We start from the raw sequence: 25,924 nt of genomic DNA on the forward strand, positions 1-25,924 counted from the left end.
TATCTCTGCAAAGAAGTTAAATATTTATAACCATTAGTAAGATTACTTTTTCTTACATGTGGCTGGCTTTATTGTGTAAGATCTACTATTTTAAAATATTACTGAAAATACAATGTGATTATTGTGTAGAATAGAATGAAGATACCACTTGATATCCAGACATTTTAAAAAGAATTAGGCTTCACTGGAACTGCTAGTTCTTTTAACAATACCAACTACAAAAAGAAACAATGTTTTTGTTAGTAAGCAATCCTTTTAATGTTAACAGTTTAACCAGGACACAACTTTCAGTTACTTGGCATGTATATCTTGGGATTTTTTTTTTTTTCTTTCATTGCTTGCTTTCTAAAGTGTTGTACAACTGTTAGAACTAACATTTATTTAGGTCCCAGAAAGGGGACTGTAATCTGTAACCACATCACAGTAAATGGCTTGCAGGCTGGGGAGGAAACTGGTGCTTTGTACCTCACTATAGCAAGAGATTGATGTGCTCACGTAGATGTTTTTCTTAAAACACTGAGACTCTTGCTGAAACATTCCGAAATGATAGGAAGACTTGGGCTGTCTCCTTTTACCTCAAGAGTCAAGGAGGGTAGGAATCACAGTAACCCTAATTAAAGGTGTCAAGCTGTGAATAGTGCAGGAAGTACACAGCATATAGTCAGTGGATTTCAGCAATTCACTGCCTCGGAAGGATTAGTCCTTCAACCCTTCTCAGCCTGCTCTCACTGTACTGTCTTGCTGCTTCTCTTTGCTAAACCTGATCCTGTTGCTTACCTGATTTAATTCACTAAACCAGGAGTAAGTAACTAACTCATAATATAATTAAAATAATAAACAACAGCACACAACAAACTGCTGTCTATTGAATTAACAAACTGATGTGGTCTGGTGAGGTCAGATGTGTGCTAGAGCCAGTGTGAGCGAGAGGATGGGACGGCACAGCAAAGGGGAAGGGACCACTTTCAGCAGCCTGACCTCTTTGTTTGGCTCACCTGTCTCTTCACTTCAGGCAAGCCAGTTCTGGCAGGCTTGTGGACAAGGCTGTAGTCCTATGAAACCATTTCGGGCAGAAAAAGTGTGAAAGCATCTGCAGACCACCACCATAGTTCTACAGCATCTAATCTAGCATGTTAAAACAGACAGTACAGTTGATGTGGAAAGACAAATGCAGTTCTGGTGTATTTTCAAGCACTGAGTTTGGTTTATATCTTAATGTACCCATCAGTAGGTTCCAGCTATGCTCTAAATTACATCATCGATACCTATTACTATAAGCTATGGTTTCTTCAGCTGTTAAATCATGTAGTTTTGGCTGCTGCTCCATTCTGTCTGTGTATCTTTAAAGCAAAGATTTACCAACCCATGCTGTGGGGTTTTGCCTTTTATCTGTTATAATGAAAGAACTTATGATCTACTGCCTGTTCATTTTTTAAAGCATTTTGATTATCAGTGAGTATTAGAAGGAAACTAGATGAGGTTAAAAGTGTAAAAAGTCTGGGTTTTGTTGGAATCTTTTTATTTCAGTGGATGGAGAAGACATCAGCTGGTTCATATGTGTTTCGTAACAACCGAGCTGAAGAAAGGGAAGCTGCCAAGCATGCAGAGGATCAGCAAAAGAAACTGGAAGCTCTGTTTGCAAAAATCCAAGCAGAATATGAAAAGCATGAAGGTAAAGCTTTCATTGTTTCAGAACATGTAATAACACAAAAACTTCTTTGTTTACAGAAGAGTCTAGAGTGGCAAAAATTTCTCTGGTGGTAGTGAAGCAGAGATAGGATGTTGGGTTGTTTACAAAGAAGTAAACAAAAGTTGGTGGAGGTGGTGGTGTTTTTTTAGTGTTTTGGGTTTTTTACTTCCTTTGGGTTTTTTACTTCCTTTTAGTACAAAACAGTTATATCCTTACTTTCTTGGCTTTGCAGCTATCTAAGAAACTCTTCTTGAATGTGTTGCTAGCCAGGCTAATAAAAAATTACTGTTGAGATGTTGCTCAGGGAAGTGCTACAAAATTGTAGAATTGTTAATTCCAATCTCTTCAAAGGCCTGACACTGTAGTATTTCACCCAGAGTTGGGCGCTGCTTAGGTTGTATCTCAGTAGACCCGAACACCAAGTCTGAGCATCTGTCATGTCCTGCCCAGAGATATGAGGTGGGGGGGAGAAGTGACTCAGGTTCATGGGTCCCCTTGGTTGGAAAACAGTACACACAGTACTTAAGGTCTGTAAACAAAAGGCTTTTATTTTTGCAACTTGGCCCAATTGGCAAATGATTTGGTAGCAGAAGGATTTATGTTATTGTCGGTTCAGTTGGTAAATATAAAAAGTTTGCAGTCCATGTGGGGCTGTAAATCTAATGTTACTGTAATATTTATAAAAAGGAAAGCAAAAGAATAGAAGTATAGGAAAGAAAGAAAAAGAGAAAGATATCACCATCCTTATGGCTCCGCTTTATGTATGATGGGGTTTGTAGTGTCAGATCCAGTAATGTGTGGCGTCCTCTGATGTCTTGTTCATGTGGTGAGAGTGGTGGGCGGAGTGGTCCTCAGGATGGTGGGTGGGCACCACAACTGCTTGCACAAGGTGCAAGCCTCTATAGTCCTCTGGATTGCCTGCTTGCTTAATCTTTGGCCTTTTGTGCAGGTGTTACTGGGGGGGGTGATTGTGAAATTTAGAAAAGTCCTGAAGGGTCTTGGGTCACCTTGAAGGGTCTCAGCTTTTCCCTTAGTGTCATGCTGGGCCTATCAGAGGATGGAGCTATGTGCTCTCCAACAGGCCCCCCACCTCCTGTGTCAGCCAGTGGGCCTTTGTCTGTGGTGTTTCATTAGCTTGTCTTTGATATGTAAATCGCACCTCACCTTATCACAAATGTCCCATCTCCTGCTACTAAGGATGTCACATCTCCTGTGGCTGGATGAACTGTTTTTCCAACAGTGTTTCAGCCATTATCCTTTTCGGTCTCTGACAGCACCTTTCCTCACAAACATTGCAAGACTGTGGAGATACTGAGGTCACTGGAGCTGCTAAGTGGGACAGGTACCCTGGTGACACAGTATGTGGAGATCTACCAGTCCCAGCCTTCAGCAACCTCGGGCCATGGAGACCAGGGAAAAGTCTGAAGCAAGGAACACGTACACTTGGGGGAAGAGAATCAAGCTGGAGAATATTTACACAAGCTGGACATAGGCAAGTCCATGGTCAGTGATGGGATGAACCCACATGTGCCGAAGGAGCTGGCTAATTTTTTTGTGAAGCTGCTTTTTGAATGATCATGTTGATTCATAGAGGTGCTTGAAGACTGGATGAAAGCAAATGTCTCCTGTCTTCAGAAAGGAGGATCCAGAGGACCAACTACAGGCCAGTCAGCCCTACTTTGATCCCTGAGAAGATGATGGAACTACTAATCCTGGAAACCATTTCCAGGCACATGAAGGACAAGGAGGAGATTTGGAGTAGTCAGCAGGGATTCATCAAGGGGAAGCCATGTTTGAATAACCTGACAAGCTTCTGTGATTAAATTACTGGCATGGATAGATGAGGCAAGAGCAGTGCATTATTGTCTACCTTGATTTCAGTAAGGCTTTTGACACTGTCTCCCTTAAGATCCTCACAGAGAAGCTGGTGAAGCATGGGCTAGATGAACAGACAGATGGATTCAAAACTGGCTGAACAATTGGGCCCAGAGGGTGGTGATCAGTGGCACAAAGTCTGTTCGGAGGCCAGTAACTAGCAGTGTACTCCAGGAGTCAACACTGGGTCCAGTCCTGCTTTAACACCTTCATTAATGATCTGGACAATTGGGCAGAGTGTAATTTCAGCAGGTTTGCTGATGATACCAAATTAGGATGAGTGACTGATACACTAGAGGATTGTGCTGCCACCTGGAGGGACCTCAAGGAGCTCGAGAAATGAGCAGACAAGAACCTTGTGAAGTTCATCAAAGGGAAAGTGTAAATCTTGCACCTGGGGAGGAGGCAGGCCCAGGCACCAGTATATACTTGGGGCCACCCAGCTGGAGAGCAGCTTTGCAGAAAAGGCCCTGGGGGTACTGGTGGACAAGTTGAGGAGTGTTGTCAGAAGGTCTAAGGAGGTGATCTTTCCCTTCTGTTTAGCATTGGTAAGGCCACATGTGGCATACTGTGTCTGGTTCCAGGCTTCCTAGTACAAGAAAGACATGGGGCCAACAAAGCGCCATGAAAATTACTAAGGGTTTGGAGCATCTTACATGGGAAGAAATGCTGAGGGAGCTCGGAGTGTTCAGCTTGGAGAGGAGAAGGCTCAGAGGGATCTGATTAAGGTACATAAATACCTGGAAGGAGGGTGCAAAGAAGATGGAGGCAGGTAGTGCCCACTGACAGGACCAGAGGTAATGGGTGCAGACTGAAACTGAGGAGTTTCCTTCTAGACATCAGGAAACTCTTTTTTTTTTTTTTTTTTTTTCCCTCTGAGGGTGACTGAAAGTGTTGCTTAGAGAGACTGTGAAATCTCCATCCTTGGAGATATTCAAAAACTCGCTGGACATGGTCTTGGGCAGCCAGCTGTAGATGACCCTGCTTGAGCAGGAGGGTTAGCTAAGATCATCTCCAGAGGTCCCTTCCAACTTCAACCATATTTTGGCTCTGTAAGAGTAGGACACCACACAGCTCTGCCAGTGATTTCCAGTGAGAGTTTGAGGTCTGCTGTTGCTGTAAGTGTCACATCTGGCTGCTTATTGCTACAGCCTCATGAAGCTCCCTGTTGCCCAAGAAATGTGTTTGCTTCCCCTTAGGTTTGACTCAGCTAAACTGGAATGAGGAAGGGTATGTGGATTCTTGCCACACTGATTATGGATTCCAGCTGCCTTGATAATCTGGTCTGTTTCTTGGGAGTTTTTGTTGGTTTGGTTTGCTGTTTTGTTGGGGTGTTTTGTTTGTTTTTTGTTTTTCCAAGAACAGATAGGATTCCATCATTAATGGTAGCCAGTGCAGTTCAGATTTCACAGGGTCACATCTACAACCCAGATAGCCTATCCCTTTCCATAAATCTTTCTCATGGTGATCTGTAACAATGAGTTGTTCTCTAACTGATTTATCAGAACCTGGAGTCCCTCACGATAACAAGGAAAAAGCAAATAAAACCATGTCCTAAAAAAAGGCAAACACTCACCACGAAATTCTTAGTTGAAATCAGAGATTTTTTTATAATTCTTAACTTCACTGATAAGAACTTCCACATACCAGTGACCTCATTGTGTTGTTTCATGTTTGACTGGTAAACTTGTCTATACTGGAGTGTACTACGCTGAAGGAATTAATCAAACTAGTAGCAGCACATTGACTTACTGAAGAGGAGGGTAATAGTTTCATGTGATGAAGTTAACTTGGCTTTTAACTGGTGTCCTAAGGAGGCTTCGCATAAAGGCCTGTAGTCACCTGTTGTCCCAGATCTTGGTATCTTTGCAACTTTTCTGCTGTATGAGAGGAAGAGGAAGTGACTGACATACAGAAAATACGGTCAACTATCAGTGAAGTTTCATTGGCAGCCCATCAAGTCTCCCGCAACTGATACTAGCTTCCCCAAAGTTTGTATTATATTCTAATCTGTGTTGTATTTCAATGAATTAGATTTTTTTTTTCTGCTTGTATGTTCCTAAGAGATATATATATGTATATATATAGATATACATACCCACACATATATTATTTCCTATATAGTAGTGGTTTGTATTTTTATTCTGGCAAGGCCTATGTACTACCATGCTTCTTACATATTTTTTTTTCACTTTTAAAGTGTATTGCTTGTACTGAACATAATGGTTTTATTTCAACAGAGAGAACTCGAAGAACAACACCGAGATCACGCATAGTCACACGACAGCAAATCCATAATTTGCAAGATGGTGCAGATCTTTATGAAGCAATTCAGAATGCATCTGATCCTGGTTATATGGAGGTAACTTTAGATCCTACTAGGCCAATTTTGAAATGCTTGTGGAATAATCTACAATTTAGTACCTCCTGCTAAAATCAACCCTAACTTTGGGATTTTTCTACAGCATTCTTATTGCTAAATAAACTAAGATAAATAATTTTGAAAATATTTTAATGAATGCTTGTTTAAATAGATTAATAATATCTTGAATTGCAAAACAAAATCCTATTTTCTCTTGATATAAAAATCCAGGATGTAGCACAATTAAAAGTTAATGTTATTTGTAATTTTTTTACTTTGCTTTATCTTGCACACATGAAAACTAAATGCATCTTGTAACTCTTGAGTTTCACACGCTTATTCTTGCATGCTGTTCGCTGAAGTGTTTGAATGATTATATTGTTGTTGTTCTCTTCATTCCCTGTTCCAGTTCAGTCACAACTTCTATGTGTTCATGCCTTTATTGATAAAGATGCAGGCAATTAGTTCCTGGCAGTTGTTAAAATTAAATACATGCCTCACCATCTGCAAGTCAGAGTCCTTGACTGCCATAAAGCCGTATGATTTGTGGCTTTATTTGATCAAATGTTATGTATATCTGTGGTGCTGCATGTAAAGGCATCTGGATCTTGAAGGCTTGGTCAGAAAGGTAATGCTCCCAGTGTATTTTAGTAGAAATCCCTGTGTCAGCTCAGAGGTAGCAGCCTTCTGAGAGGTGCAACTCTTCTTCTTACAGAATTTTTTTCTAATATGGCAAGCATCCCCGTTGTATTAAATATTCACCTTAGTTATGCACTCTTAAGCAAGCTTCTCACTAATTATCACATAAAACCAGTATGTAATGTAATAATTAAACAACAGAGCACCAGCTGAGTACCAGTGAAGACTGGTGGCTCCTGTTCTGTTAACAAACCTCATTCAAGTCCTAGTACTGTATCAGTTGAACAATGAATTGCTTGTAACAAACACTTAAGAAGGAGGCTACCTAGGAATCTTGACAGGACATTTTTATTAATAAAAAAAGATACTGAATACATTTTCTCTTGGCTACAGGGATATCTCAGTGAAGACCAATTAAAAGCTTTGAATGCTCACAGGCAGCTGATGAATGACAAAAAGCAAACTCAGATACAGGAAGAATTCAAGAAGGCTTTAGAGTCAGCAGAACAGGAAGAAAACGGTTGTTCCAAAAGAGACGTGTCTACTGTATGGAAACTATGTGTGGTAGACTACAGAAAGCAAGAAAAACATAAAGGTCAGTACTTGGAAAATTATAAATAACATAAAGGTCAGTACTTGGAAAATTATAAATAACTTTTACCTAAACATGTTAACTGGCCAACATAGCAGGTAGATTTGTAGTTTCCCAAGAGTTTTCTAGATTGTATGATAACACTTCCAGTTTCATTTGGTTTTGGTTTAGGGCTTTTGGGTGGGAGTGTTGTGGATTTATTTTGTTTAAAAGCCTTCACATTAGTATTGCACAGCTAATATATCTTAATCTGACATTGTTAGGAGTGATACTGAGTATCTGGCGTCCGCTGCTGGATGTTTGTTCCTTGTTAAAGGAAGGCGGTCGGTACAGAATCTACCAGCTGTCAGCATCACAGGCCAAGGGAAGATCGGACTCAACTAACATACAATTAACAGCAACAAAGAAAACTCAGTATCTACAGCTGTCAGTAAGTGTTTTAAGTGCATAAAGATGTATCATTAAAATGTATCACAGTCTACATACGTGTGTTGTAAATACGTACAAATTTTGTGTTTCTTCAGGTATCACAGGAGATGCTGGCACAGATTTTCTTTCCAAGACAGGCTCTAAAATTCAGCTGTTTGTTGGATCCTTCTTTTCAGCCACCATGTGCTGAAGTTGATCTAGTTGGCGTTGTAGTTTCTGTTAGCAGAACAGGTACGTTGTGGACCACATTCATGTTCTTCCACTGAATAAATACTATTTTTTTTTATTTCAAAAGTCAAAGTTATCTTAGTGGTGTACCTGCATTTCAGGCCCATGAAAACCTGCTAATATAGGCATGATATGCTGGCAAATAATTCTGGTTTTGTAAAGAAAAACTGTCCTTGCTGATTAGCTCAGGAGGAATTTAGTAAGGGAGGACCTAGGCTCAAGAGAAGCTTTTATTTTTTTTTCTCCATAAATAGTGGATGTAAGTTCTCACATCTGTGTTCAGTATCTGCAAAAGAACCATTGTGCGCGTACGTGAGCTCCCTCTTTCGTGTAGAGTGTCATGGAATGAGTGGAACACAGGCACTGGAGCTCATGGGTAGGGATGGGGGGATAATCTTCTGAATAAAAAGGAGAAGCACCACAGGAGTATTGTTTTTAAGCACTGGAACACATACTTAGAGCTGTCTTCTGCAGTCAGTAGGGAGACAGCGTAGAAAATGAGTGAAGTATGAAACACCTGTCACCATGTGGATAGGCTGCCAGGTTACATTTATCAATACTCTTTCAAGATGTGTGGCTTTTTTACAGATACAAATTGCTGTGATCAACCTTCACTTAAAGATTTAAGGTTTAATTCAGACCTGTTTTCTTGCTTTTAGGTTTTGCTACTATGGTGTACTTATCTGATGAAAGCTATAATTTAGTGGCAGTAAAGATCTGGACAGATCTCAGACACTTTGCTATTGAAGATATAGTTGTCCGCTGTTCATTCATTTCTGCAAGCAACCTTCAGTGGCAATCTGAATTCAGATCAGCGATTCCTGTGCTCTTGGCTGGAGATCTTTCTATATTCTCAGCTTGTCCAAAGGAAAAGTATCTTCAAGAGAAGGTTAATGAACTGAAAAGTATGATAGAGGTAAATATGTAGATTTGTAGTTTAATGATTCATTCTAATTACTGCTGTGTTACACTCTTCATCAGAAAGTCTGTTAGTACTATTGCATCTCTAAAACAAGTAATGCACTGAGTAATCCGAGAGAGAGAGTAAGGCGTTAATGCACTTTTCCTGGAGGACTCTACATATCACCTATTGAATGGCTTTTTTTTTTTTTTAATTTTTTTCAAATTCAGCTCAGCCAACACTGTCTTTAGGATGTGCCACAAAATCTCTGGCTAGCAAACATATTGCACCTGTCAATAAGGACTCTGTCATGGACAGTTTGGCTCTAGCCTTTTAAAAGTTGAAATTTACCATCTTGTCCAGCTGAACATATTCAGTATTAGATTGTTCATTTCATTTATTATTTCAATTTTCTAGCTGTGCTAAATATCATGTCTCGGTCATGCATTCTCACTTCTTAGAGAAAAACAACTTTAAATACAAAAGGATTGTTTTCTTGCTAACAATAAAAGGAAGATATGGTATTTCCCACCAAGGAAAGTGCAGCAGTCTTCTAAGCTGTTGGTTTGATACAAAATAAAATTCTAGTGGGATTATGATAAGAAAACAAAGTCCTAAATAGTTTTTTTCTGAGCATGTAGTACTTACACAATTTGAAAAACAACTATTCTGCACTGTAAACTGTTCTCCTTTATAGAATGTGGCCTCCTTTTGCTCTGATGCAGAAAGTAAATTGATGAATTTGCTACGAAGAAATCTCTCGCTTACACCCACTTTAACTAAAAGATGTGGCTGGGAATGCCCCTCTCCTTCCTGCAGCTCAGGTCTTTATGCAGAGGATAAAACTTTGGTAAGCTTCTGGTAATTAATATTGTGTTTATACTGACAGTACATACAGTAAGGATATCAGCAGGTTTTATATTGACAGCTGTGGTGAACAGTCTCACTTCTCAGCCCACTCTGTATGTTCTCTTCAGGGCAGTGCAGCCTGAGCAGCTTCTTCTGTGTGTGGGTTTAGGGTTGTTCCCCAGGAGGAGCTGTGAGACTGTTCCTCCTCCAAGCAGTACATGAAAATCTCCCCTTGTGGGCTGTGTTTTCATAGCATAATTCAAATATTCTGAATTTTATATAAGTAAAATGAATCATCCTTTCCCTATAGATGATTTATCGCTTCCTTGGTCCCACTGCAAAGATTATCTGACATGGATTTCACTGACATGGATGTCACTGGAAGGAAAAGTCTTGATCTGTAATTTTTTCTTTCATGGCATTCTGCAGTTCCTACCTTTGTTTTAAAAGGATTTAAAAGAGAAAAGGTTATCACCTAGTAAATGTTTACATTTTATAACAGTCTTGACAAAAAATGAGTTAAACAGCACTCAAGTTTCCCCTGAAGGCAGCTGGTGGCAATTTGCTCCTGATGTGGAGTACTGAGTGCAGTCAGAACAAAAATGTTTCCTGCAACTAGTTGTGAGGGAGGTGGAAACACCCTGATGTGATATCAGTTCCTGGGGACTAAATTTAAACTCATAAGGCATCCTTTTCCATTTCAGAGAGCGCTAATATTTAATTCTAAAGGTTTAGTGTATATCCAATTATTTAATATATTAACTAAGTTAAAACAAATGAGACAGTAAAGGTATTCTCAAGTGTGTGTTTGAATGATTTGCAAGACAACATCTATCTTGTGTGTATTATTATCTTAAAGATTTTTGTCTGTATTCTACCCCTTTTGTCTTCGGGTTTTTTTTTCTTTTCTCCTTTTTTCCCCTTCTGTTTTAACAACCTAGTGAGGATATTTCCAATGCAGTAGGAGACTTAACTCCTTTTTATGAGTGCTTTGATTCCTACCTTCTGGCACAGAAAAATTCCCTTACGTTTAGCTTAGATCTCAGAAAAAGGATATAAATGTGCTGTCTTAATGTACATATAAACAGTGATTTATCAAGCATCAGTAATGGAAAACATAATATTAGTTACCATCAGAAGATATCAGACTAAAGTAATTTGGACATGAATGATGGCATAGCAGTTTTCTATCAGTTTTTTTCCCCCATGTTATGGAAGTAATTGAGGAAGCTGGTGAAATAGAACATTCTATTCAACAAAAAACTTCTCTCTTTTTAACTAGATGTCTTCTAAAACTGAAATAAAGCACCCAAGCCCTTTGTCAACTAGCACACCGAATATGAAACTTGTCACACCGGGGTCAGCAAAAACACCTTCATCTTCTACAATTAATGAAGACCACCGCAAAAACAGCAAAAAGAGAAAAGCTATGGACTTGCTCAGTTGCATACCTGCCCCTCCACCCCTTACACCACTGTGTTCAATAATTTCTCCATCTGTCAAAAGAGCATTTCAGCCTCCGCGAAGTTTGGGTTTACAGCGCAGCAAGTCATCAAAAGAAACAAATCGGAATATTGGTTGTGCCACTCCCTGTAGAAAACTGAGACAAACTGTCCATCTTCCCGAGAATGACCTGGTTGCTGATGAAGAGCTTGCAATGATTAATACACAAGCACTCATGAATAATTTACCAGAAGAAAAGAAGATCCATTAGGTAAATGAAAACAGCAATACAATAGCTACTAATTTATCTGATGATCTTTCACCCAAAAATAGTTCCAGGTCTACTGGGGAAGCAAATAATTCATCAAAAAGCAGTTCCTGAAGTAGCTGAGGCTCTTCAGAAGGACACAAAGGAACCTGAGGACTCACTGCCAGCCTGCAGAATGCTACGAAGGCAAAACCCCCAAAAAATGCTACTGAATGCACATGTACAGTATTGTATATATTTCAAATTCAAATTATTTTTACACTTTGTACATTAAATCGTGATTGCACTTAATAAAGCTATATTACAAAAACAAAGTCATGAAATGACATTTCATTTGCAAAATAATTTGGAATTGAGTAATCATACATTTCTCACACAACCCTGTATTGTACAATAGCATCAGTGTAGCTGAAGGTTTGATGACACTTTGTAAACCATTGCTTTGATTCTGATGAATTCTTAAATTACAGCAGGATCTTTGTTGCAGCCTGAAGCAGTATTAGAATAGTTGTTTGGCTGTCAGAAGTGGCACAGGGCAAAATAAACAATTTTCCAAGTTTGTTACCAAACATAACACTTTAATCTGAACTATTTCTCTGTAATTCTGTCACAATTGTTGTACTTTTCCCCTCAAGCTTTCCATATAGTACTAAAAGAGGTTTAGAGGAGAGTTGTGATTATTTGTTTCATAGCAAAATGCCATACAAAGGTATTAATGGTAGATCCTTGGTTAGTGTTTCTGAGCTCCTGCTTCTTTAGAGAAGTACTTGAGGCCACAGCATCATGAAAGATAATCAGATATCTGTTTTCACACTTGATCTTTCTGCTGAGACTGAGTCAGTACTTGAATTCATTACTTTGTTCTCACTAATTTCAACAGGTGAAGCTTCTCAGAATTGGAGTTTCTCCACTGGAGAGGCAAACAGTCCCACTGGACTGGCTGACCAACTCCATGTTTTAGGTAGCTTGTTGCCAGGCTGACCCTTGCCCTGCAGCTTTGCACCACGCATGGGCCAAAGGAGGGAAGATGTTTCAGAACAGAGCTCGCCAGCTCCCATGCAACAGCTTCTCAGGGGTCCTCTGTCAGGAACTGGGCTCTGGTGCTGAATGGGAGGCTGGACATTGTAGCAAGACTGGAGAACTGTCAGGGGTGACACAACCTGGCTGATGGTTCTGTAAACCTCTCTGCAACACTGCAGAGCCAGGCTCCCAGGCCCCCTAGCTCACAGTTATTCACAACGATGATACTATTTCTTTAAATGCAGCTTGAGTAGAAATGCAATTCATCTTGTACATCACCTGTGTCCTGCAGACAGCTCGGCTTTTGCAGAGCAACTGCATATTTCTTTATACCTTTTATACTTGTCTGTCTGCTGAAGTGCTGGATGAATCACAGCTATACCCATATTTCTCAATGTCCAATGTGAGCTGTCTTCACTTCCTACTGCAAAATAACTCACTACTGGCCTGGTTGGTAACCCCTGACAGATAATCTGCACCTATTTAAAAAAAATTCCCATCACAAATGCTGAGTTTTAAAAATGTTTCACAAGGCTTCTTGATGAGGACATAATGAGCAGAACAATATAGATAAAACTACTGCAGGACAGCTTATTTTCTCATTCATCCATCAGTCAGTGACTTCTCAACACTTAGTGGTGGAAGAAGTTGATTTCTCCCCTTACAAGAACATTATTTTTCCTACTTTTTTCAGGTCGTTGTTTTGTACTTCTGAGTTAGTTTGGGTATTCGGTAGCCTGGTGCTTCAGCTATTCAGAGCTGCTCCTGTAGCTGTGTTCCTACTTAGACATTGACAAGCCTAACACTAATGTTTCCTTATAGGAGCCTCTGTATATGCACTTGTTTCAAGATCAGTGGAATTCCTATGTCTTGGCAAAATAAAGGTTTGGTGTGATAAACTGTTTCCCCCAGAGGCTGGAGAAGCTGTTTGGCTGAGACAAAGCTGAAGTAAGACCAGCATGAATCCAGACAGCAGAGGTGTAGATGGGGAGCAGCATCCAGTCGTGCTACAATCTGTCACAGGTACCTTTTCCACCATTCACTTTGCCTCTCTTAAGGACGCAGTAATGCTTTAGGCAAGAGAGAGTGGGACAATACACAGGGCTGTACAGACAGACATAAAGTACTACAATGGCAAAAAAATGACAGCAGCATGAAAAAGGCATTAGTCACATGGCCAGTAAGAAAGAAAGAATTTAAGAATATGTATTGTCATCTATTACTGACAGAATGTGATGCAGAAAAAGAAAAAAACAACAACAACAACAAAGTGTGTGGCACAGCCAGTAAGTGCCACCCTAATCTTGAACGGACTTTTGTGGAGGAAGAGAGATGAGAGGCAGCACAGTTTGTACTGGGGGAGAGCGCTCTTAAATCGGTCATGTAGAGCTGTGAGATCATTCCAGTGACATTTAAAATTTGTAATAAAAGTAATTTACAAAAGTAGTAGAAAAAATACAAGAATAAAAAACAGTTTAGAAAAAAACACATGTAAAACTAGAGACTTTTAAACCCTGATAATTAAAACACGCTGGGAATCGACCTCCTCAGTGAAATGGCATGTGGTTTGTACGTGCCACGTGAGCTCTTCTGGTTGAGAAGGCTGGATGGCGGTTGGAATGGGCACCCGTGCTATAAGATGGATTTGGTCCATTGGAGCTTCTCTCATCTCTGCTTGGTTTTTCAGAGTGAAGAACACTGTGGAAGGTAACATTGTGCTCGTATTGTTCTTTCATCCGTTGTATTGTTTCTCGAGGGACACAATGAGTATTTCTTCTGTAAAGTCAACATTAACAGAAAATACAACTATTTAGCTATCCCTGTATTAGAGGTTATCTGAAGCTTGCTATGGTTCCTCATACGTTCAGGATAACGGTTCATGTCCCCACTGATCTACTTCTAGACCTTTTTGCCCCGATTGTTCTTCACTTCTACCTACTCCTTAAAAATATTTTTGTGATCGCTTAAAAAATGTAATGCAAGTATTTTTGTGGGCAGCCAGGCCATAAGAAGTTAGACAAGTGCTTTGAAATGAAAGAGTGATGTAGAAGACCTGTATATTATTTTCTGTATTGCTGGGTTTTGGTGCTAAGGGGTTGTTGGCCTCAGGGTGAGCTTTTGTACACCTGGAGAAATGCAGACAAGGGCTGGAGATAGCCCAGATACTGACTCATAATCACCAAATGCAGAGGTCAAAAACCTGTTATTGCTTTGAGCACAAGTGTACGAAAATCATGCCTGAGGTAGCTCAGGCTTCAGTGCAGATTGGTAAGGGGAGAGGACCAGGATGCTCAGACATGCCAGGCTTTCTGGGTAGGCCAGAAACAGCTACAGCCTCTCTACACATTAGTGGGAATGATTTTTCCAAAGACCACAAGGAATTTCTGCTTGTCTGTGAGTTTGCAAACTCTGAATATCTTTGGTTTTGCTATTCAGCTCTATAAGGCACAATTTCTGATCTAGAATCTAAGTTTGTCCTGCATTCGTATTTTCAAAGCCTTGTGTTGTGCAAATCCTGCATCCCTCAACCTTGGAGCAGCTGAGGGAACTGGGACTGTTTAGCCTGGAGCAAAGGAGGCTGAGGGGAGACCTTATCGCTGTCTGCAACGACCTGAAAGGAGGTTGTAGCATGGAGGGTGTTGGTCTCTTCTCCCAAGTAGCAAGGGATAGGACAAGAGGAAATGGCTCCAAGTTGTGCCAGGGAAGGTTCAGATTGGATATTAGGAAACATTTCTTCCCAGAAAGGGTTGTCAGGCATTGGAACAGGCTGCCCAGGCAAGTGGTGGAGTCACCATCCCTGGAGGTGTTTAAAAGATGTATAGATGGCTTTCTTAGGGACATGGTTTAGTGCCATATTTAGGTTAATGTTTGGACTCTATGATCTTGAGGGTCTCTTCCAACCAAAATGATTCTGTATTACTAGTGATCATGAAGACTTCTCCCAATTGCTCTAAAGAATTCAGCTAGTAGAAACTCGATGATCTTAAGGGTCTCTTCCAACCAAAATGATTCTATGATTGTTTTTTCTGTACCTTGGCCTCTAATGAATGATTACCGGTAAAGTCTGCCTCTGCAGTGACGCCCTACAGATGGCTCCCAGCTGGAGCTGCGGAAGGGGGAGCTGACACACACGGTTGACTGCTGAGGCTCTTGGTGTCAGCCCCAAGCCAGCAGCCGCCATCTGCCATTCCTGCCTCACCACGGAGCCACCAGCACCCTGGGTCACAGCCCGCTGCCATTTGTCACTGTCATGCACAAAAAGGAGCAGGGCCGACTTTGGACTAGAGATGCCAGCTGGTACCAAATAATAAATCAGTCCAAATGAAGCACCCATGACCTGTTTACCTGTGATAACAAGTTAGCACCTGTCAGCTTCTGGATCTAGCCAATGGGGGTGCACTCGCCAATGTAACGCAGTTTGTAGCCAGTTGGTTAAGGGCTAGAAAAGTAGCCTGCATGGATGTTTTTGTGATATAACCATCAACCCTGCAGCCACTAGTCAAACTAAGATGCTTAGAGCCATATTTGGCTACCTGTATATCCTATCATGTCATGTGGAGTTGATATGATCATTGTATCCTTTTTTTTTGTGTGTGTGGCAAGATCTTTAGAAAGATCCTCTAGAACCCTGTATATTGACCACACTTACTGTAGCACCCCACCACACTACAGCAAGACAATCTTTGTTACAGTTCCATTTTCTAAGAACATAAGTCTGAATATTGTCTGCAGTGCTTAGATGTGCTTTTTGTGCCCAGACATAGAGAATGCTGCTCAAAATACAGAATAAAAACCAAGATTCTTGTCCCGAGAAGCTTGCAGCATAACGACCTGCTCCAGGGGGGGTTGCTTTTTCTACTACTGGACTCACTGCAGCACACATCTGGCTCTCTCAGGGCTGAATTCACTGCAGACCAGGTACTGAGAAACAGAAATTTTCCACAACACTCCTGTTGTCATGTACTAGGTTACTTTTTAGGGTATATGAAGAGGAAGAGGGCTGACCTTCCTTCAGAACACATCAATAAAATGAGAGAAGCCGTCTCTGCTGTATCAAAGAGAAGAAGATGTACCTTGTCAGTTCTCGAACATTGAACTTCCAGGGTGTATCAGGTTCTTGGAATATAACTTCATATCTATTTTCACGTGCCTGAAGAAGAACACAGAAGTTTTAGACGTGTGACTGCCGAGCTCAGGAATCTGCCAGACCGCCTGAGATTGTATCTGGCTAAGACAGGGGTGTCAATCTCATTTTCAATGGGGCCACATCAGCCTCCTACATTTATGTAGGAGTAGTTACATTTATACAGTCCTAAAATTACATTTGGCCCTTTGAAGGCAACTGCAAGACTGATGTGGCTGCTGGTGAAAACGAGTTGGACACCCCTGGGCTAAGAGATGTATCCTGTGTACCAGGAGCCAGAAAAAGGAAGATAACCATGAATCCCATCAAGGGGCTGGTCTGAGGCCCAGCTGGTTCATTTCCTTCTACATCAAAGCATCTGAGTCTCCCAGCAAAACCTGCCTCAGCGTTGCCCCCAGCCCCTGTCCCCCATGGCCAAGCCATCCTGGCACCTGAGGAAGTCACAGAGGGTTCCAGAGCCACAGGTTGGTGGAGCTTCTGAAGCGTGAGCTCAACATGGATCAGCCATGATATTTCCCGCCACTGAGCCTTCAGACCTCAGTTTTTTCAAGATAAAGCAACATATTTGTGTATGTGTATATATGTATACATACACACACACATATACGCACAGAAATAGACATTACATGTATATATTTACTACAGTAATTGATTGCCTTCGTTTTGATTCGGGGGAAAGGAGGCAGGGAAATCTGTTGACCTTTTTTTACATCTTGACTGTGCTCCCTCACTCGCTTCCTGGGCACCCACATTCACAGCTGCAGCTGGAGTGACATGTCCAGGCTTTCCAGCACCACAATTCATCTTCTGGCAGGAGATACCAATGTGTCTTCGAAGACTCTTTATGGTATATTTTTCACAAGTCATAAACTAAAATTGTAAGTTATATCCTCATATATCTGTCAGCTAATAGATTGGGAACTGTTCAATTCATGTCACTGCTGTGGAAGGGGATGACATCCTCATCACCAAGAAGTAAAAGGGCAAGTTCAAAGACACTTCAGTCTTTCAACTATTTTTTCCTTCCCTGAGTTACACAGCTGATTAGACAAAACAACTACTCTTGCACCTCTTTCCCTACTTTGTCACATTATCACGCTTTAACTCTAATTAGAGAACTAAGGACAAATAAATGTAATTATTTTTAGCTGTGTTAAAAACAGTTACAGTCAGATCACCTCTTAAATACCATAGCTAGGCATATAAAAGCAAAAACTCAGAGCTTTCCCTACCATCATCACGTACGGCTTCATTTCCCAAGCATGGATGTTGGTATTATCAATAATAACGGGGCTTTTCCCATTCTTCATTGCCTTGCGTGCTGTAATGTAACAAACACATTAAGTAAAGCTAACATATTAAATAACAGATTGAACCAGGTCTTACCAGCCACAGAGTGTCCGCTCTGCCTGCTGCTGGCACGCTGGGTTCCCCAAGCGTGAGCAGAGGTCAGTGTCCAGCCAACGCTCTCCTGGAGGAGGAGATGCAGCCACCCAGTAGCAAGGTCTGAACCTCTCATAGAACTTAGTGGTACGACAGCACTAGGTATTTACAACAGCTACAAATGGCTTCTATTTGCAAAAGATCCCAGGTTTATGGCCTCTGAGCAGCTGCTGGGCTGGCAGTCGCAGGACACCTGCTGTCACCCAGCTTCAGCCCTGCTACCTCACAGCCACCGGTTTACTTTCTGAAATAACATCTATCAATCACCAATATTTTTTCATTTACAAATTTATCTCTCATAAGTCAGAGAAAATAAAATCAGATTCTATTTTTTTTTTAGCCAGGAGCCCATGAAGTGCAGTGTATGACACCACTTTGAGATATTTTATTTTGGGGGCTAAGTTTAAAGACAGACTGACAAGCAAACCCCCTGGACTGAGTTTGGTCACCTCTCTTCTGGTTCCATTTGTGCGCATCCTCTAGGAGGTCAGGCTCAAACATGTATACACCATTTTCGATAAAGTAGTCATCAGTACTGAGAACTACAGCACTGGGATACTCACGTTTCAGTTGTCTGAAAAAAAAATATATATAAAAGAAACATTAATATATGCTAACACATACTTTTAATAGAGACCCTTAAATCAAGAGCCATATGAATGCTCTGCAAATAATATGCACAATTTAAAAAAATCCCAGCTTAAAGGATCTGAAAGTATTGTAATCAATAGATGGACACATATGGGGAAAGGAACAGAGTTTAAAGGCATGGCCTTAATTCCTTTAATTCAGCAGAGCAATCTACACTGCTCTACCAACATATGAGTCTTTAATCATATTAATATATTCAGTTTTCCTCTCTATCTCAGAAGGTATGATTATAAAAACAAACCAAACCAAACAAACCTGCTAATCACATGGATGTTGGTCTCAAAAGACAATTTGACCATGAGAGTTTTGCTACAAATTGATTTTTGAAGATAGATAACCAGGAGGAATGTGTCATCCAGTAAAGATGGTCTATAGCACCGTCAGCTTGTCTTGTTCTTTTTTTTTAATTTTTGTTGTTGACTACAAAGCACTTTTTTTAAAAAAAAATGCAAACAAATATCTGAGTGCTTAGTCAATATTTCTTCTTATTTGTTGCAATTTTATGATTCTTTCTGCTTTTCGCTTGTCCCTGTTTTAGTTAATGCTCCTCTTGTAGAGGTGAGTAATTTCCATTTCTTTTCAGCTTTTAAACATGTTTTATAAATAAATCTGAGTTGCATAGATTGGCAGCCCCAAATGCAACAGACCCATAAAGCGGTGCCGCGGTGCTCCGTAGCACAGGGCAGCCCCCATCTCTTCACACTGATGTGTGTCCCACCACGATACTCGCTCACCCCGCGATGCCCACAGCAGGTGGATGAACTGTGTCCTGCCAAAAGCCGACCAGCTGCCTTGCAGGTAGTGACCGGCTCTAGGAGCTGGAAGTCCCGGCTTCTGGGGGGTTTAAATATGAAACATTCTTCTGCCAGCCCTTAGAGAGCACAACAATAACAACAACTTAATGCAAGATTGTGTTCCCGTTTGTGTGTGATCCAGACTTATTTGTGTCCATAGACAGAATTGTCTATTTTTTCACCCAAGGGAGTGCTGGGGGAGGAGGGAGTCTCCGCAAGAAGTCAGGAAGAGCCCATGGCATCATCTCACTGTTCTCTGTTTCCCTGGGGCCCAAAATGTCACTGAAAAAGAAATTCAGGTCAATCCAGAAATCCCACAGCTCTCGGGCATGAACGCTGCTGCCCTGCTATCGCACACCAACCACATGTAGTCTCCAGTCCCTGGGACTCGTCTGAGCCTCCCTGATAAAACACTTCTCTTCCATCCCCACAAGCTGCAAAACAACTATCTCTCTCTGTCTCAGTTGAGCAAGAGAAGAGGTGCCTCTAGGTTATCCACGAAAAAACACACAGAAAAGGCTTAATTCTGTCCTCTCCTGCTCTGCCCTAACCATTTACTTACAATTTTACCCTAATCTGCCTGCCAGCAGCAATTCTTCACTAGGACTGCATGTTGCATTTAGTTGAATAAAGGTCAGCTTCTAGCTTTGTTCCATCCCCACTGTAACCTTGATCATCTGCCAATTAATTAATAACATTGTGTGGTAACAACCTCCTCAGAAAGCAGAGACTCATTGCTGATGGACCAGCCAGGGTGGACTTCACAGCGCCGGGCTGTAGCCACTAAATGACGTACCATTTAGCACCTACATGTCATTATCTTCCAGCTCCAAAGAGATGTTTTACCCATGTAATTACTTCTGGGCAAACAGATCTAACAAAAGTCCTGTTGCAAACTGTTAGCAAACAGTCAAATAATTTTTGCTTTAATTTTGGACCCCGGTAAATGAAAAGTATGGGAGCACTTAATGCTTATCTGGTTACTCTTGTGCTGATAAACTGATATATTCAGTTCTCACTGTATTTCCGCACCTCACCTTTCCCAGTGCTTTACCCATCCGCATTGCCAGCTCTTCTCTAAAAATTTCACTGTGCTAAAACGTGTCATCCCTTTAGCTACAGTTAGGCACATAAAATTGTACACTTTACGAAAAGATCTCAAGATTATCTGGGCACACTGCTGGCTCATGTTCAGCTGGCTGTCGACCAGCATCCCCAGAGAAAGTGGGATGTATCCTCTGCTTGCCATAAATCTGCTCAAACCCTTTTTCCCCCTTCTACAAGGCGAAGCAGGTTTCCACACCTGGTACTGTAGCTGACTAGATCAGCTGCCTCAGTGAATAGATAGGTGGCTTTAGCATCTCCTGTGTTATTCATCTGAAGATGCATTCCAATTATTTATATTGGTTATAAGTCCCCTTTTTTCTAAACATCATCTTCATTGCTTTCATGTAATCATTTCATATTTTAACTGTACATATAGACAACAAAATATTCAGGATTTCTACTAGCTGAATTCTTTAGAGTACTTGGGAGAAGTCTCCATGATCACTAGGTAATATAGAATCATAGAATCATTTTGGTTGGAAAAGACCTTCAAGATCATAGAGTCATTAACCTAAATATGGCACTAAACCATGTCCCTAAGAACCTCATCTACATGTCTTGTAAACACCTCCAGGGATGGCGACTCCACCACTTCCCTGGGCAGCCTGTTCCAATGCCTGACAACGCTTTCCATGAAGAAATGTTTCCCAATATCCAATCTGAACCTTCTCTGCCACAATTTGAGGCCATTTCCTCTCGTCCTATCACTTGGATAGAAAAAAATCCATAACTCTATTTCATAGGCTGCTTTTCCATCAGAAAATTTGAAAATAATTGCTGATTTGAGCCTGGTAAGCAGATTGGAAGGAACATTTTCAGTGCTCAGAAGGCGAAGAGAACAGTACGTCAGGCAGATCTCGGAGCCGGCGAATTCTCACACTACTTCCCACGTAATGGAGATCACAACATGTGTGCACTGACATCACATACAACCACTTGCTCTGGTCACTATTCCTAACACAAAACATTCCATGGTGTTTAAAAACCTTTTGTTTCAGCCAAAAAAAAAAAACCCAGAAGAGATCTGGAGCACATGCCCGGTGCTACCAGCTGTCTGCTGTGTTATAACAATGGCTGGTGCCCTGAGGACTTTGCCTGGCTGGCAGAGCCCGTACACGCCTTTGGTACGTGCCTTTGTGCCTCGCCCCTGGGCTCAGAGCAGCGGCTGCAGTTTGTAAAGCACCAGGCTGCATGCTCCACTTGATAAACAGAGACAGGAGAATCACCTGACGCACTTTTCTACTAAGGAAATGTTTACATTGCGTGGCCACCTGGCAGCAGGAGCTGCAGAGCTGAAGTCCACGAGCCCTGTCCGAGCCGCAGTTCTGCAGGGCTGGCCCAGGGCTGGCGGTGCTGGCACAAACTGGGCAAAAGCAACAGAGAGAACTGGAGAAGAGACAGATTATGCCAAGCAGTAATGCCTCAGCACCAATGCATTTTTTTTTCCCTTCTTGCTCCCTCTGTGCTTCCTAAGGGAGTACAAGAACAAATTCATGAGATAAATCAAAGCAGTGGCTGAAAAGTTGCATGTTTGATCATGCCCAGCCTGGTGCTTGAGCAAAACTGCCAGATGGAGGGTTACATGTAGCACGAGTTGTGCATCACAGCAATATCTTGCAGAAGAGCTGGAAGTAGCTACTGTGCAATAAGTCTGTTGGGGAAGCAGGTATGAGCTTGCATGCAGCTCATTAGATTTCTGAGACATTTTTGGAAGCTATACCTGCTACTGCACCTCAGATAACTCTTGTCTTAGCAGCTGCCCAGGTCTGATCACAAGATCTGTACTGTGAAGTCAAGGGGTAACGCGTTCAGGAGGAGCGTGCTACACGCACCTGATGGAGGCGATTGGAGATGCCCAACTATCCTTCATCTCCTATGTGCTTCTGCTGGTGGTGACATACAGTGAAGGGTCAGAGGGAACTGGTTAAGGTCACATCAAATATGTGTTCTGGGAAGTATATTCTAAACAGCGAAGCAACTGGAAAGGTTCGAAACTTGGTGGTGAGCAGATCAGTTCCTCATTCTACCTTGACTATTCAATATATCACATCCTTTGTTGTCTTTACCAGAAACCAAAAACCAGACCTGAACCGGTCTATGCCAATGTCGTGCTTCTCTGAGCTCAGGGAGTGACTGGGATGGAGAAATCATTTAACGAAGATGCTGTAACTAAATCTTACAAAGTTGGATCCAAGTAGTGCTGGGTGTAGTCACCGAAGGGTCAGGGAAACCAGTCATGGATGCGAGGTTGTTCCTAGGATTGTGTGACAAACTGAAAAGGGAGCTGGAGCTGTTGTGATATTACCAGCGATAACCTTCACAGTTCCAGACACTTCTGAGCCTGGAAAGATGTGCAAGCTGTAACAGAAACACTGGCCGATACAAAGAATGAACAGAGGTGTGTGTATGAAAGTGTCAGAAGAAAAAACAGAGCAAAGGTTAAAACAACAGCACACACTGACAGCCGTTATCAGCAATAAAACTGGGAAAGGTGCTGTTTACACACCCCAAAGGCCAGTGCTCCACTAAGGCCCAGCGCAGGTGACTTGCTGCTGGAAGACGCAATCTCTGAGAGCAGAGGTGAGGACGGCCAGCGGGTCACAGCAGCACATACACACCTCCCTCCCTCCTCTCATTCCAACAGGAGAGAGGCTGCAGCTGTAAATCCACCCAAAATGGGAACATGAAAATAACAAGCAAAAACTTTGCCTAAGATCCATGGAGCACCAAGTAAGCAAAATTTGGAGGCGAAAAGATGGCAGCATAGTAATGGCTCCCTGCTAGAGCACACAGCAGAGCTGACCCACATGCACCCCATTGCCACCGAGAGGAACCCAGAAGAGGAACTGAGGATGGGAGAGCTGAAGGTCCTTGTCCTCTCTGATTTTGGGCAGACCACCTGTGCACATGCATCTTGGGGCCTGCAAGTACTTGGCTGCGATAGCGTGAGTGAATAAAATCTGAGAGAATAACTTTGAATGGATAAAATTAGCTTACCAAGGATTTTGCAAATAAATACCACTTTCCTCCTCCAGTGGGATCTTGCACTGAGCTTTGCTGCAGTAGTTTTCTGCAAGCATCATTTTGCTTAGCACATTGTGTTTAACAACACCAAAAGGTACATAATGTGGGAATAGCAAATCTCAGAATTTTCTTGGCACAGTCTTTTCGTAATCTGGACAGAGTTAAGGGAGAGGTATTAAATGCTATTATTATGTCTGCCCTTTGATCTGTGTACCGCTGAATGGCCAAATACAGTGATACAATTAACAGGGGCTAGAAACAGAATGAGTTCCTCTAATGTTCATCTCACAGGAGACTAAAACAACACTTGAAACTGATTTTGTTGATATGTCATTAATAGTTCATCTTGTCTTTTGACCTAAAAAATAGGTGACTCAGTTATTTGCACTGGCTGAGAATATGGCCCCAAATCGTTACATTCTTATATTACGAGAAGACCCAAACCACTTTGAAGGAGAAGGGGCCTGCACTTGACCTCTTTAGGGAGAAACATCTATTTTGGATGTCAGTAAAAACACAGTATTTGGCCATTCATTAAAGCACTTGATCTTGCAGAAGTCCTGTGAGGCAGAAGGCACAGCATGACAGGGAGGACTGTTCTGAACAGAGGAAACCACAGACGAACCCAGGGTCTCACGCAGCTTCTTGCTGCCACCGTTCACAGCAGAGCCCTCCCTGCGTCAGCCCGTGATCCCAGCACTGGTTCCTCACCCGAGCACAGTAAGAACACAACAAATGCTCCTCTTTTGATGGAGAGTGGGTGGCACTGGGAGCTGTGAGATCCCGGACTCTGAGATTCTGTGATACCAGGCTGTGGCTACGCTGCGTCACGCTGAATGTGGTGCCATCTCCCAGTGCCTCCCTCTGGGTTTTCCCATCTATTTTTGATCAGTCTTGGAGCAGTAGTCTGCCCGTATTATACACCACTACGGTTCTGACCAGGAGTGCGGGACATCATGAAAACAGAAGTCAGAGCTGTTGTCAGTTTTCACAGTTGGAGAGAGGAAATACTTGACTGTGTGATTAACCACCACCACACACACAAAAAAACACTAACAAAATAAGAAAAGGCACCAGTCTGACACTTTTTAAAGAAGAAACAAAACCAACTACCTTGACTTGGGTGATTAGTCAGTTTTACTAGAAGCATTCCTTTGGGTGTGCTTACTCAGAACACCACCACACACTCCTGTAGGCAGTACACCCATAGAGCCTCAACCTTCTTCCAAAGCGCCCTGCAGCAGCGCTCCCTGGTCTGTGCTGCCCGGCGGCACCCACAGAATCACAGAATGTCAGGGACTGGAAGGGACCTCAAAAGATCATCCAGTCCAATCCCCCTGCCGGAGCAGGAACACCCAGATGAGGTTACACAGGAATGTGTCCAAGCAGGTTTTGAATGTCTCCAGAGTAGGAGACTCCACAAACTCCCCTGGGCAGCCTGTTCCAGTGCTCTGTCACCCTCACTGTGAAGAAGTTTCTCCTCAAATTTAAACGAAACCTCTTGTGTTCCAGTTTATACCCATCACCCCTTGTCCTACCATTGGTTGTCACCAAGAAGAGCCTGGCTCCATCCTCCTGACACTCACCCTTTACATTTTTATAAACATTAATGAGTTCACCCCTCAGTCTCCTCTTCTCCAAGCTAAAGAGACCCAGCTCCCTCAGCCTTTCCTCATAAGGGAGATGCTCCACTCCCTTAATCATCCTTGTTGCCCTGCGCTGGACTCTCTCCAGCAGTTCCCCATCCTTCTTGAACTGAGGGGCCCAGAACTGGACACAATATTCCAGATGGGATCTCACCAGGGTGGAGTAGAGCGGGAGGAGAACCTCTTTCGACCTACTACCCGGGGGGTCAGGGGCTCTCCCAGCCCGGCCCGGCTGCGCCCCGCGGCGCCGCTTCTCCCCGGCACACACACAGACCTGCCCCGCACAGCCGCCCCACGGCGGGGCTCGTCCACCGCCCGTCCCTGGGCCGAGGGAGCGGCCGGAGCCGAAGGCCAGAGACCCGCCGCCGCCACGAAAGGCGAAGGGCTCGGGAGCCGCCGCCTTACCTGGCCAGGGTGCTCTTTCCGGAGCCCGGCAGCCCCCGCAGCAGCACCAGCCTCCCGCCGAAGCGGCCCCGCGGGGGCTGCAGGCTGAGCCCCCCCAGGGCGCGGAGCAGCTGCTCATCCATCCCCGCGGCCCAGGGGCCGGGCCGGGGCGGCCCCGGCGGGGAGCGGCTGGTGACAGCGGCCGGGCCCGGCCCGGAGCGGCGGGGTGGGAGTGGGGACCCGGGACGGCCGCTCCGGAGGTCGGTCCCGGCCCCGGGAGAGCGCCGGGAGCCGGGGATCCGGCCCTGGGCGCCCCTGCCGCTCGTTCTGCGCTTGGACGGGCGAGCGGGCGGAACCTCCCGTCCCTCAGCGGAGGGTGGGTTTGGATCTGAAGTTTCCGAGACTCTTCCCCTGTGAAAATGAAAGTTGCCTTAA

At 42.9% G+C, this 25,924-nt stretch overlaps 2 protein-coding genes across 5 annotated transcripts in view; one reads left to right on the forward strand and one right to left on the reverse strand.

The window, feature by feature from the left end:
* BRCA2 (BRCA2 DNA repair associated) overlaps positions 1–11,590 on the forward strand; it is a 37,815-nt gene extending 26,225 nt beyond the window's left edge. The window contains exons 20-27 of one of the 4 annotated variants that reach the window (XR_011737654.1): positions 1,528–1,672; positions 5,806–5,927; positions 6,960–7,161; positions 7,422–7,588; positions 7,683–7,818; positions 8,475–8,731; positions 9,442–9,566; positions 10,848–10,981. Coding sequence is in view for 2 of the 4 variants with exons in the window: in XM_071804681.1 (XP_071660782.1) it covers positions 1,528–1,672; positions 5,806–5,927; positions 6,960–7,161; positions 7,422–7,588; positions 7,683–7,818; positions 8,475–8,731; positions 9,414–9,566; positions 10,848–11,279 (1,614 nt within the window). In the remaining 2 variants the exon portion in view is untranslated. Of the gene's footprint in view, positions 1–1,527; positions 1,673–2,964; positions 4,400–5,805; positions 5,928–6,959; positions 7,162–7,421; positions 7,589–7,682; positions 7,819–8,474; positions 8,732–9,413; positions 9,567–10,847 lie in introns of those variants that run through there. The other 3 variants (XM_071804681.1, XR_011737655.1, XM_071804688.1) reach the window with 3 other exon arrangements.
* On the reverse strand, positions 11,498–25,871 carry N4BP2L1 (NEDD4 binding protein 2 like 1). The gene is made up of 5 exons (XM_065829969.2): positions 25,511–25,871; positions 18,333–18,457; positions 17,673–17,761; positions 16,370–16,446; positions 11,498–14,072 (listed from the first exon to the last, which is right to left on the reverse strand). Exons 1-5 carry the CDS (start codon positions 25,630–25,632, stop codon positions 13,844–13,846), a joined length of 642 nt encoding a protein of 213 aa, XP_065686041.2. The 5' UTR covers positions 25,633–25,871; the 3' UTR covers positions 11,498–13,843.
* Between the last annotated feature and the right edge of the window lie 53 nt (positions 25,872–25,924).

The sequence above is a fragment of the Patagioenas fasciata genome, chromosome 1 (assembly GCF_037038585.1).
Source record: "Patagioenas fasciata isolate bPatFas1 chromosome 1, bPatFas1.hap1, whole genome shotgun sequence".
Taxonomy (NCBI): Eukaryota; Metazoa; Chordata; class Aves; order Columbiformes; family Columbidae; genus Patagioenas; species Patagioenas fasciata.